The sequence below is a fragment of the Trichosurus vulpecula genome, chromosome 5 (assembly GCF_011100635.1).
Source record: "Trichosurus vulpecula isolate mTriVul1 chromosome 5, mTriVul1.pri, whole genome shotgun sequence".
NCBI lineage: Eukaryota > Metazoa > Chordata > Mammalia > Diprotodontia > Phalangeridae > Trichosurus > Trichosurus vulpecula.
The window spans coordinates 174,095,771-174,109,924 of record NC_050577.1 but is presented as its reverse complement, the minus strand read 5'-3'; the positions used below and the strand labels follow the sequence as shown (position 1 = coordinate 174,109,924).

At 38.7% G+C, this 14,154-nt stretch overlaps 1 protein-coding gene across 1 annotated transcript in view; it reads left to right on the top strand.

Moving 5' to 3' along the window:
* The window catches only part of TAF3 (TATA-box binding protein associated factor 3), a 212,651-nt gene that overhangs the window by 166,787 nt on the left and 31,710 nt on the right, over window positions 1–14,154 (top strand). Inside the window, exon 4 of the mRNA XM_036760948.1 lies at window positions 7,154–7,236. Coding sequence (XP_036616843.1) covers window positions 7,154–7,236 — 83 coding nt within the window. The remainder of the gene's footprint in view (window positions 1–7,153; window positions 7,237–14,154) is intronic.

Genomic DNA, 14,154 nt, shown 5'->3' with positions numbered 1-14,154 from the left:
TTCTTCTGTCTCATGATTCTTTCCATTGGTCATAATTCTTCTTTACAACTTGACTATTATGTAAATAAATTTAATGCAAAGGTTTATATAGAATCTATATCAGACTACATGCCATCTTGGGGAGGGAGGGGTGAAGGGAAGGGAAGAAAATTCGAAACTCAAGAACATGTAGAACTGAGTGTTGTAAACTAAAAATAAAAAAATCTAATAAAAGGAAAGATCTTTAGGGACTCTGGATATGTTAAGAGCAGAAGGCCGAAGATTGTTTAATATTCTTATACAATTAAATTAATTCTCCTTGAAAAAAAGATGATTATCCCATCATATTCAACTCACATCTGTACCCTCTGTCTATTTATACTCCTCCTAACTGCCCTAATGATGAGAAAGGTTTTAGGAGTTATAAGTATCATTTTCCCATGTAGGAATGTAAACAGTTTAACTTTATTGAATCCCTTATGATTTCTCTTTCTGTTTACCTTTTTATGCCTTTTTTGAGTCTTAAATTTGAAAGTTGAATTTTCTATTCAGCTCTGGTCTTTCAGTCAAGAATGTTTGAAAGTCTTCTATTTCATCACATGTCCATTTTTTTTCCTCTGAAGGATTATACTCAGATTTGCTGGTTAGCTGATTCTTGGTCATAATTCTAGCTCTTTTGCCCTCTGGAATATCATATTCCAAGCCCTCTGACCCTTTAATATAGAAACTGCTAAGTCTTGTGTTATCCCGACTATCGCTCCATGATATTTGATTTGTTTCTTTTCAGCTACTTGCCCAATTTTTCCTTGACCTAGAAGCTCTGGAATTTGGCCACAACATTCTTGGGAGTTTTCATTTGGGGAGCTCTTTCAGAAGGTGATCAGTGGATTCTTTTCATATCTATTTTACCCTCTGTTTCTAGAATATCAGGGCAATTTTCCTTGATAATTTCTTGAAATATGATGTCTAGGCTCTTATTATTATTATTATTATAGCCTTCAGATAGTCCAATAATTCTTAAATTATCTCCTGGATCTATTTTCTAGGTCCATTGTTTCTTGATTTCTCATAAAGTCATTAGCTTCCACTTGCCCAGTGCTGATTTTTAAGGGATTATTTTCTTCTTTTGTGCCCCCTTTTCTGTTTGACTGATTCTACTTTTTAAGGAGTTCTTTTCTTCTGTAAATTTTTGTACCTCTTTTTCCATTTGGCCAATTCTGCTTTGTTAAGTTCTCTTCAGTGGATTTTTGTGCCTCTTTTACCATTTGGCCTATTCTGGTTTTTAAGGTGTTATTTTCTTTAGTATTTTTTTTTGTGCCTCCTTTAGCAATCTATTGACTCTTTTCATGATTTTCTCCTATCATTCTCATTTCTTTTTCCAATTTTTCCTCTTTTTCTCTCACTTGATTTTTAAAATCCTTTTTGAGCTCTTCCATGGCCTGAGACCAATTCATATATTCTTTGAGGCTTTAGGTGTAGCAGTTTTGACTTTGTTGTCTTCTTCTGAGTTTGTGTTTTGATCTTCCCTGTCACCATAATAACTTTCCGTCATCAGGATCTTTTCCTTCTGTTTGCTCATTTTTCTAGCCTACATCTTGACTTTTAACTCTGTGCTAAAGTGGGGCTCTGCTTCCAGAGTGGAGGGGGCAACGTCTCAAGCTTCAGGGTTTTTGTGCATCTTTTTCAGAGATAATTCTGGGTACCTATAAGTTTTCAGTTCTTTTAAGGTGATATAATCTAGGGAGAGGTGTTTACTGCTCTCCTGGCCTGTGCCACAAATACTCTTTTTTACCCTGGAACTGTGACCAGGGTCTCAGCTCCCCTTTGGCCATAAGGTCTGGTGTGCTAGTGCCCCTCCTTGCCCTGGGACTCAGTCCCAGACCCAGGACTGTAACCCATATCCAAATATGGGCAGTACAACAGGGTCCTGCCCCTGCTTACCAATAAAGGGACCCCCGTAATCTCTTTCAGACCAGTTGTCTGACACCCTTACCATCTGTGAGCTGAGAGGTCTGGAAACTGTCACTGCTTTCTGATTCGGTAGCCTCCAAGGCCTACTGCTGGTTTGCTGGGGCACAGCTTACGTTGGGGCAGCCTGCGCTAAACTATTCTCCATTCTCATCTGAGTGCAGCAGACCTTTCCTGATGACCTTCTAAGTTGTCTTGGGCTTGAAAATTGTTTTGCCCTGTCCTTCTGTGGGTTCTGCCACTCTAGAATTTGTTTTGAGGCATAATTTAAAGGTTTTTGGAGGGGTTTTGGAGAAAGTTAAGGCAAGTCTTGGTTCTATCTTCCATATAACGAATAGGGAAGATGGAATATGATATTGCATTACATTCATATAACATAATTTGTTCAGCCACTTTCCAATTGATTGATGCTTCCTTTTTTTCCAATTCTTTGCTACAATAAGTGCCACCATATGTATTTTTGTACATATGGATCCTTTCTTTCTTTTGTCACTTTTGGAGTATCTGCCTACTAGTGGTATTGCTAGGTCAAAGGAGAGACGCAGTGTAGTGACTTTGGGGGCACATTTCCAAATTGCTTTCTAGAATGGCTGGATCAGTTCATAGCTCCACCAGCAATACATTAGTGTGCCTGTCCTCCCACAACTCTTCAAATAATTGTCATTTTCCTTATTTGTCATCTTTGAAATTCTGATAGGATTTGGAGCATTTGGTTGTTGATAACTTGGCTTTCTTTCCAGAACTTTCTATTCATATTCTTTAGCCACTTAATTATTAATAAATCAGTTCTCCATGTAGTTTCAGATTCAAACTTTTATCAGTGAAAGTCACTGCAAATATTTTTTTCATGATTCACTTTTTCCTCTTCTTTTTCTAAATGTATTGCCTTTGTGCAGAGCCTTTTTAATTTTATATAATAAAGCAGCCAATTTTATCTTCTTTGACATTTTTTATTTCCTTTTTGGTCAAAAACTCTTCCCCTGTCCATAGCTGGAAAAATAATGTCTCCTCTTCTCTTGATTTTTTATATATATTATTTCAGATTTTTTTTGTTAATTTATTTATTTAATGTATTTAGTTTTCAGCATTGATTTTCACAAGAGTTTGAATTACAAATTTTCTCCCCATTTGCACCCTCCCACCCACTCCAAGATGGTGTATATTCTGGTTGCCCCGTTCCCCAGTCAGCACTCCCTTCTGTCACCCCACTCCCCTCCCATCCCCTTTTCCCTTTCTTGTAGGGCAAGATAAATTTCTATGCCCAGTTGCCTGTGTATCTTATTTCCTAGTTGCATGCAAAAACTTTTTTTTTTTGAACAACTGTTTTTAAAACTTTGAGTTCCAAATTTTCTCTCCTCTTCCCTCCCGACCCACCCTCCCTAAGATGGCAAGCAATTCAACATAGGCCACATGTGTGTCATTATGTAAAACCCTTCTACAATACTTATCTTGTGAAAGACTAACTATATTTTGCTCCTTCCTATCCTATCCCCCTTTGTTCAGCTTTCTCCCTTGACCCTGTCCCTTTTTGAAAGTGTTTGCTTTTGATTACCTCCTCCCCTTATCTGCCTGCCCTTCTATCATCCCCCCTTATTTATCTCCTTCCTCCTTCTTTCCTGTGGGGTAAGATACCCAATTGAGTGTGTATGTTATTCCCTCCTCAGGTCAAATCCAATGAGAGCAAGATTCACTCATTCCCCCTCACCTGCCCCCTCTTCCCTTCCTATAGAACTACTTTTTCTTGCCACTTTTATGCAAGATAATTTACCCCATTCTATCTCTCCCTTTATCCCTCTCTCAATATATTCCTCTCTTATCCCTTAATTTGATTTTTTTTTTAGATATTATTCTTTCATATTCAACTCACCCTGTGCCCTCTGTCTATATATATATATTCCCTTCAGCTAACCTAATATTGAGGTCTCATGAATTATACACATCATCTTTCCATGTAGGAATGTAAACAAAACAGTTCAACTTTAGTAAGTCCCTTGTGATTTCTCTTTCTTGTTTACCTTCTCAAGCTTCACTTGATTCTTATGTTTTAAAGTCAAATTTTCTATTCAGCTCTGGTCTTTTCACTGAGAAAGCTTGAAAGTCCTCTCTTTTATTGAAAATCCATATTTTGCCTTGGAGCAGTATACTCAGTTTTGCTGGGTAGGTGATTCTTGGTTTTAATCCTAGCTCCATTGACCTCTGGACTATCATATTCCAAGCCCTTTGATCCCTTAATGTAGAAGCTGCTAGATCTTGTGTTATGCTGATTGTGTTTCCACAGTACTCAAATTGTTTCTTTCTGGCTGCTTGCATTATTTTCTCCTTGATCTGGGAGCTCTGGAATTTGGCGACAATATTCCTAGGAGTTTTTGCAATCTTTTTCAGGAGGCGGTCTGTGGATTCTTTCAATTTCTGTTTTACCCTCTGGCTCTAGAATACCAGGGCAGTTCTCCTTGATAATTTCTTGAAAGATGATATCTAGGCTCTTTTTTTGATCATGGCTTTCAGGTAGTCCAATAATTTTTAAATTATCTCTCCTGGATCTATTTTCCAGGTCAGCGGTTTTTCCAGTGAGATATTTCACATTGTCTTCTACTTTTTCATTCCTTTGGTTTTGTTTTATATTATCTTGATTTCTCATCAAAGCACTAGCTTCCACTTGCTCCAGTCTAATTTTTAAGGTAGTACTTTCTTCAGTGGTCTTTTGGACCTCCTTTTCCATTTGGCTAATTCTGCCTTTCAAGGCATTCTTCTCTTCATTGGCTTTTTGGAGCTCTTTTGCCATTTGAGTTAGTCCATTTTTTAAGGTTTTGTTTTCTTCAGTATATTTTTCAGTATTTTTTTGGTTCTCCTTTAGCCAGTCGTTGACTTGTTTTTCATGGTTTTCTCGCATCCTTCTCATTTCTCTTCCCAATTTTTCTTCTCCTTCTCTAACTTGCTTTTCCAAATGCTTTTTGAACTCTTCCATGGCCTGAGACTAGTTCATGTTTTTCTTGGAGGCTTTTGATGTAGGCTCTTTGACTTTGTTGACTTCTTCTGGCTGTGTGTTTTGGTGTTCTTTGTCACCAGAGAAAGATTCCTAAGTCTGAGGCTGAATCTGAGTTTGTTTTCGCTGCCTGGCCATGTTCCCAAACAACTTACTTGACCCTTGAGTTTTTCTCACTGCTTGTAGAGTAAAGTGTACTTTGTTCCAAGCTTGAGGGGATGCGCTGTTGTTTTCAAAGCTATTTCTACATGGCCAGCTCTGCCCCATCAACACTCCTTCTCCCCCAAGAACCACCAACCTGGGCCTTACTCAGATCTTAAGCAGGCTGTGCACTCCTGCTCTGATCTACCACTTAATTCCTCCCATCAGGTGGGCCTGGGGCCAGAAGCAGCTGTAGCTGTAGTTCTGTAGCTGCACCACCCCTGCTGCCCCTGGGGCAGTGGCTGAACCCCAAACTCCTTTCACTCTGCCCAACTTCCCCCTCCCCCGCCGGCAGCTTTTCCCACTAACCTTCTCTGTTGGCTTTGGTGTTTGTGGGATGAGAAGTCTGGTAACTGCCACAGCTCACTGATTCGGGGCACTAGGGCCTGTTCCACCCGGCTCCTGGTCTGGTTGGTCCAGGCACAGCCCAGGCTGGTCTCTGCTCCTCTCCGCTCCCAGCTCCATGCGATAGATCTTACCCAGCAACCATCCAGGCTGTCCGGGGCTGGAGCCCTGCTTCTCTCTGCTATTTTGTGGGTTCTGCAGTTCTAGAATTTGTTCAGAGCCATTTTTATAGGTGTTTGGAGGGACCTGGGGGAAGCTCATGCAAGTCCCTGCTTTCCAGCTGCCATCTTAGCTCCACCCCCCTATTTTTAATTTTTAACATTCACTTCCCTGAGTTTTCAATTTTCTCCCCTTCCCTCCTCTCCCCCTCCCCAAGATGGCATGCAATCTTATATAGGCTCTACATATACATTCCTAGTGAACATATTTTCACATTAGTTAATGTTGTGTAGAAGAATTGGAACAAGTAGGAGTAACCATGAGAAAGAAAAACATAAAACAAAAAAAAGAAAATAGTGTGCTTCAATCTGCATTCAGACTCCATATTTCTTTTTCTGGATATAGGTGATTTGTTTGGAATTGTTTTAGGTCCTTGCATTGCTGAGAAGAGCTAAGTCTATCAAAGTCAGTCATCAAACATTGTAGCTGTTACTGTGTACAGTGTTCTCCTGGCTCTGCTCATTTCACTCAGCATCAGTTCATATAAGTCTTTACAGGTTTTTCTGAAGTCCACCTGTTCATCATTTCTTACAGCACAATAGTATTCCATTACATTCATACACCACAGGTTGTTCAGCCATTCCCCAGTTGATGGGTTTCCAGTTTCCAATTCTTGGCAACTATGGAAAGAGCTGCTGTGAATATTTTTGTACCTGTGGGTCCTTTTCCCATTTTTATGATCTCTTTGGAATACAGCCCTAGAAATGGTATTGCTAGGTCAAAGGGTATGCACATTTTTATAGCCCTTTGGGCATATTTCGGAATTGCTCTCCAGAATGGTTGGATCCCAACAATGAATTAGTGTTCCAATTTTCCCACATTTTCTCCAGCATTTATCATTTTCCTGTTTTGTCATGTTAGTCAGTCTGACAGGTGTGATGTGGTACTTCAGAGTTGTTTTGATTTGCATTTTTCTAATTAATAGTGATTTAGAACTTTTTTCATATGCCTATAGATAGCTTTACTTTCTTCCTCTGAAAACTGCCTGTTCTTATCCTTTGACCATTTACCAATTGGAGAATGACTTGTATTCTTGTAAATTTGACTCAGCTCTCTATATATTTAGAAACGAGAGTGGCAGCTGGTTGGCGCCGTGAGTAGAGCACCGGCCCTGGAGTCAGGAGGACCTGAGTTCAAACATGGCCTCAGAAACTTGACACACTTACTAGCTGTGTGACCTTGGGCAAGTCACTTAACCCCAATTGCCCTGCCTTCCCCCTCCAAAAAAAAAAAGTTAAAAAAAAAGAAATGAGGCCTCACAAAATGATTTGTAAATCATTTAGCACAGTGCCTGACACATAATAGATACCATATTAATATTTGTTCCCTTCCCCCCAATTTAGTCATAACTGAGACTTGAACTTGTTTATCTAGTTCTTAAGAGGGGGGATGGAGAAGGAGGAACAGAAAATTTTATTGAAAACTGTGTTTAATTTTCTAATGTGCTCTCTTGAACAGATAAAAGTAGAACCAGTTGTTCCAGCCCCATCACCAGTTATTCCTCGACTGACACTACGAGTCGGTGCTGGCCAAGACAAAATGTAAGTACAAAGAGCTTTGAATCAAAGAAGGAAAAGTAATTTTTTCTTAATTTTCTTAAATTTTACCCTTTTCTAAATTTTATGTAAAGTTGCACAAAACCTTTGCATTTGCAATCATAAAATCCTTTTTAATGTATTTTATTTAGTATATTTCATTTTAAAAATTCTGCATTCTTTTATGTGCTTCTTCATATACAGTTACTTTTGCTGATTTTGGGTTCTTTGTTGTTATTTCAAGACTGGTGTAAGGCACTTTTAAAATAGAGCATAAAATAAAATCTGATGTGATAGATTTTTAAGGAATCCATGAACTCTGATGGGAAAAATTTTACATCTTCATTTTTACTAACCTATGGTTTCTTTTGTAATCTTTTGCATTTTATGTAATTAAAACCTTATTCTGAGAATGGGTTTATGAGCTTCTTCAGATGGCCAAAGGAGGGTCATGACACAAAAAAGGTTAAGAATCCCTGAACCAGAGAATGAAATACCATATAGTTAATGAATTTGTGGATATAATATCAAGTATTTATTTTATAACATCATGACAGAGCAAGAATATTCTTTTCTGGCTCAAGTAGTAAATGTTTTTGCTTTTGTAGTAAATAGATCAAAAGTCCAGCAAAAGCTTGGGTAGACATATTATGTGAAAAATAATAACTGAAGCCCTCAACGACTATTTAAGAAACAAAGCAAAGTTGGAAATGTGAATCCAGGTTTTTAAAATTATCCTGAATGATTTACACTAAGTCACCAGATCAATCTGCCTCACTCCTGAAATATTTTCTTTATCTTCAATACATCTATCTAGTCCCAATATCCTTCCCTGTTGTCTCAATCTGTCTCTTTTGTTCTGACTTCATATTCTTTCCTTAACAATTTTGATCTTCTCATTAATTAATTCAACTGTGCAGTTGAAGTGTGCTTCAATCTGCATTCAGACTCCATATTTCTTTTTCTGGATATAGATGAGTTGTTTGGAATTGTTTTAGGTGCTTGCATTGCTGAGAAGAGCTAAGTCTATCAAAGTCAGTCATCAAACATTGTAGCTGTTACTGTGTACAATGTTCTCCGGATTCTGCTCACTTCACTCAGCATCAGTTCATATAAGTCTTTCCAGGTTTTTCTGAAGTCCATCTTTTTCTGAAGTTCATCTTTTATTCACTTTTCCAACCCTTGTCTTTTTGTTCACGTCCTGACGGTCTTGGTGGTAACCATCCTTCTAGCCGCCTCAGCTCCCAAGCTTGGTATCATCTGTGATTCCTCTTCCATGTTTACTCCGCCTATCCAATATGTTGCCAAGTCTTATTATCATTCCTGTTTTCATGTCTCTTATATACATTTCCTTGTCTCAATTAAAATAGACATCACCCAGGTGCAATCCCTCACCACCTTACTTTTGGATATTACAAGAGTCTTCTAGCTGGTCATTCATCCTGCATCAAGCTTCTCCCTGTTTCAGTCCATCCTGCACTCAGCTCCTAAAGCACAGAGCTGACCAAGTCACCCTCTTCTACTTAGTAAACACCAGTGGTTACCTATGACCTTTAGGATCAAATATAAAATCTTCTGTTTGGCTTTTAAAGCCCTTCACAACCTGGCTCTTTCCTATCTTTCCAACCTTCCTAAAACTTTGCCTCCCTCTATGTACTTCATAGTTCAGCAATACTTCCCTTCTTGCTATTCCTTGTACTTGATACTGCATCTTACAACTCCATGCCGTTTTATTGGCAATAGCCAATTCTCTTCCTCCTGACTTCCTTCAAAACTCAGCTCAAAAATCCCACCATCTACCAGAACCCTTTCCCATCCCTACTTCCCCATTAATGCTTGTGCATTCCCACAGGGGATCAACTCTCATTTACATAGTATGCGTATTATATGTACATAGTTAGCCAGTCAATAAGGATTTCTTAAGTTCCTACTATGTGCCATGCACTGTACTAAGCACTGGGGATACAAAGAAAGGCAAAAACGAGTTAGCATAGAGATGATAAATGAATCCACGGGAGCTAATGACATCATTAAGCAAAATAGTATAGGGAGAAAAGCTCCAGACAGAGCTTTGGGGAACACCTGCATCATTTGCAAGTTGTCTTCCCCATTAAAAGGAGCACCCCTTGAGCACAGAGACTATATTTTGTATTAGTACGTTAGTACAGTGCCTGGCACATAATAAGCACTTAATAAATGCTTTTTAATGGATTGATTCAATGATTCATCACCCCCCACTATCCTCCAGGAAAAGAGGATAGGCTGGTCAAGTAGCAAGAGCAAGATGTATCCAGTGATTAGTCTGAATGCTCTTTTGGTGCCATGCTATGGCCTTAAATCTTGAGGAAAGCTCATAGCACATTAGAATTCTGTGGACAGATGTTGCACAGGACAGGCAGAATCCAGCGCATTATTAGAGAGAGAATATTCATCATTGATATCATGAATCTATTATTGAGGTAACCACATACTGCTATGAAGTAATTTCCCATATGTGACTCATTCCTTATGGGTACCTTCTCATGAGATAGTGGTATTCTGAGATTTGCAACGATATTGTATAACTGGGAGAAGCTTTAAGGTTAAACAGTGGGTATTTAGGATCATAGAGAAGGGACCTTAGACATACAGCCACCTCATTTTACAGATGAGAAAACTGAGACCCAGCAAGGTGCTGGAGGTCACACAGGTAATAAGTAGGAGAGCTGGTGATCATTGCAACCTGCAGTTTGTCAGATGTAATTCAGTCTACTTACCGCCTTTTATTCCATTCTAGACTCAAGTCCTTGTCCATCTGCATTGCCTATCTCAGATATTTGTACTAATTTATTGTTGTATAATTGATAGTGCCCATCCAACCACTTGTCATAAATGGGACTATAGATGTTTTACATCCATTTGGTTAAATTCAACAAACATTTAAATGTTTATTATGTTTCCTGTATGGATTGTTTTAAGTAATTGTGGATCTCATTGAAGAGACATTCTAATATTCTGTATGTAATGATGTAATAAAAGCATTGTATCCTGCAGATAGGAGCACCGGAAGTATCCCACACCATATTTAGAGGTTTCTGCTTCCTTTAGGATCTTAAATAAAACATCTTGCATCACAATAGTGACTACCTTTGTTGAGGATATATCTTCCTGACATAAGCCTTGCTTATGTCTCCAATTTATAGAAGCCTGTCTGTTCTCTTTTCATATTTCTATCAAGGATACTATTGATTCTTATATGGATCAGACTTAAAGAGATTTTTCATAAAATGGGAGTGTAATCATATGTTTTTCTATAACTCTCTTGTTTTGCTTTTTTTAGAAAAAAATTGGTATAGCCCATGGTTTTTCTATTCTTTTAGTATCTTCTCCATAGCAAATTATACATTATATAAGAAGTTAGGCAGAAGCCAAACTTGTAATATGTAAAATATAATTGCTTTATTAGTGATTAACCCAGAGCTCACTTCCCATTCAATCTTGTTCCTCAATCAAAGATACTGGCTATTAGAATGGATTTTAGAAAGGTTAATTTGCAGAGGAGGTAATAACCCTGGATAGATAACTACAATGAGACTTAGGGAAGGAAATCATTTCTTAGTGTGGGATAGACTGAGGACAGGGTCTACAAAACTTTGGAAATGAGACCAATCTGTGTTTTAGATCTATATTAGCAGATTCATTACATAATGAAAAGAACATTATTTGGAGTCAGGGTATCATTAAAATCCCAGCTCTGTTACTACTCACATGATGACCAAGGCATTTCACCTCTTGTATCCCTCACTTAAATTAGGTGATCCCAAAGGCCACTTCCAGTTTTAAAAGCTGTGACCCTCTGTTGGATATAATAAGGTATCCTTTTCACTTTCCCACTCTGTCTCTGTTAGTCTACCATGGCTACCTAAAATTTTCACCATTGGTTCATTCCTTTGAGGACAAATAACTTAATAAGCTATTATTGACCAATTCTATATCAGTAAGGGTTTACCCAGGAAGTAGGTGGCTTAGTTAACTAGGTAACTAATAGGACCCAGAACAAGTGAATTTTAAATCACAGAGGAAAATAATAACTGAAAAAATAAGAAAATAGTTATATTAATAACAATTCTCAAAATAATAGTTCCAACCTACGTGACAAAGCAAAAATGATGGTGAAAATATACTGAGAATGTCTAAAACTCTGATATTAAAATTGTCTGTCTTACCTTCCATGTCATTCCAATTATAAAAATAGCAATCCCTGGGACAAGAAAAAACAAACAAACCATGATTCAAGTGCTGATCAGCAGTACCTGAAATAGTTTCTGTTGGAACTCTACCACCATGTTCCCCCTTTTTCTTTTCCCTATCCCTTCTTTTTCTTCTCCTTTTTTTACACTCTGTGCTTTAGGCCTTTCCAGTGATATTGTTTAGCCCAGACTTGTCAAACATTTAGGTCTGTTGCCTACAGCATTCTTGAGTGCAGCTAGAACCAGATTATAATGTAATTGGGAACATTTAACAAAATAAAAAATAATACAATAAAACATTTTGAAACTAAGTCGCTACATGGCCCACAGAGATCCTTAGGTATATAGATTAGTGGCCCCCAATTTTATTTACTTTTGATACCACTGATTTAGTCCTATTCTTTTTTTTTCTTTTATATTCAAGACTTTATTAGTTCATTTGGTAATCAGTACATAGCTACTATGAATAAATTGTACATTTAAAAAATGCTAGAAAAGTCTAAAAATTATATAGTTATAATCCTTTTCTGAACTGGTATTCCAGTGACTTTCTCATTTTAAATTTGGAGGCAATTCTCCCTAAAAAGAGGTTATCAAATACCAGCGTCCTGAATATGGATAAAGTATTAGGTCTTTTACAAAGCAGAGTTCCACTAATTCTGTATTTGATAAAACTACACTCTTCATACACATTTTCCAGTCTTTTACAGCACATTAACAAAGTTACTGGAAAAAAATTGTACCACCACTACCAAAGATGACAATGTCACAGATAGCACACAATTCTGAAAGGGAGATCCAACACTAGGGAGCAGTTTTATTTAGGAAACAATTGTACCGAAAGACAAGATGGATACAGATTAATTAAAATAAGAGCTTTAAAATTCGTGGTCATAGCTCCAAATTGCTATCTATGCTTCATTTAGTATGGTGTCAAAACTGCCTATGGAATGTTAAGCCTATGCACAAGACACACAACACCTTCCCAGTCAACATTCTATTAATTTCTGGTTGCATTATAACAAACAAAAACCCAAACCGACAGCCAGCACATGATTTCACCTCTTTAAACAGGACTCTAAATAAAGCCACTTTAGATTTGCTTATATTTATCTAAATGTTTTTTAAAAAAAATAATGTGATGAGGTAGGATTGCCTCCTTAAAAATGTGTTTCTAGAGCTACTAAAAAACTGGTATTTACAAAACAGTTGACAAAGATATTCCTCTGAATTGTATAGGAAGGGAAGTATCAGAGACAATTATTAAAACACTTGGTATAAGATGTTATTCAGATCTCTTTCTCTCCTGCTAAATCAGAGACTGGAACCTCTTCATTTTTTGTTTCTCTTCTTGGTTAGTAGCTTCTGCTTTCTTTCCTTTTGCTCCTTTTTTTTCCTTTTGTGTGAACTTTTTTGTCCTCGGATTTCTCCTTCCCAGCTGCCTTTTTGGGTTTAGGTTTAGCCTTTGCAAAGACTGGTTTAGCTGATAATCTGGCCGACCTCTTCTTGGGCTCCTCCCTTACTACCCCTTCTGCAAAGTTGACCTTCCTCTTGGGCATCTTGGCTGTGAATGTGGATCAGCTCCCTCTCCTCAGACACAGGGTAGCACAAGCAGGAGCGACTGGGCTCTGTGGTCAGAGGGAAAGGACAGCAACTTCAGGAGCTTCTTCTCTGGCAGGGCTCCTGGGCCTATTTCTTACATTTCAAAAGAAAAGGCTTGCTAGCCCTGATGCTAGAAAAGTGAATCCATTTTTAATCAATCTAATAATCAACTTAGTAATCTAATTTTGTATCCAGATTTATTTTGTCAACTTAATAAGGCATTTTTTCTATTATTTAAACTTATTAATGTCTTTATGACACAAAGTTTTTTAGTGTATCTTTGCTGGAAGAAGATAACACATTGACAATTCACTGAAATGTAAAATTTTTGCTTAGCGAAGTCTTCCGGGGGCAGAGCCAAGATGGCGGCTGGAAAGCAGTGAGCTCCCTGCCGAGTCCCTCCAAAAACCTATAAAAAATGGCTCTGAACCAATTCTAGAACTGCAGAACCCACAAAGCAGCAGAGGGAAGCAGGGCTCTAGCCCAGGACAGCCTGGATGGTCTCTGGGTGAGGTTTATCCCACACGGAGCTGGGAGCGGAGCAGAGCAGAGCCCAGCGTGAGCTGCTCGGACCAACCAGACCAGGAGTCGGGTGGAGCGGGCCCTAGCGCCCTGAATCAGTGAGCTGCGGCAGTTACCAGACTTTTCAACCCACAAACACCAAAGACAGCGGAGAAGGTTAGTGGGAAAAGTTGCAGGGGTGGAAGGAGTTTGTGGTTCGACCACTGCCCCCAGGGCAGCAGAGGTGGGGCAGAGACAGCTGCTGCTTCCAGCCCCAGGCCCACTTGGTGGGAGGAATTAAGTGGTGGATCAGAGCAGGAGTGCACAGCCTGCTGAAGATCTAAGCCCAGTCCGGGTTGGGGGTTCTTGGGGAAGGAGGAATGGTGGTGTGGCAGAGCTGGTGCATCCCCCCTAAACGTGGAACATAGAACTCTTTAGTCTACAAGCAGTCATACCCCGCTGAAAAACTCAAGGGTCAAGTTAGTTGGTTGGGAATATGGCCAGGCAGCGAAAAGACACCCAGATTCAGTCTCAGACTTTGGATTCTTTCTTTGGTGACAAAGAAGACCAAAACATACAGCCTAAAGGAGTC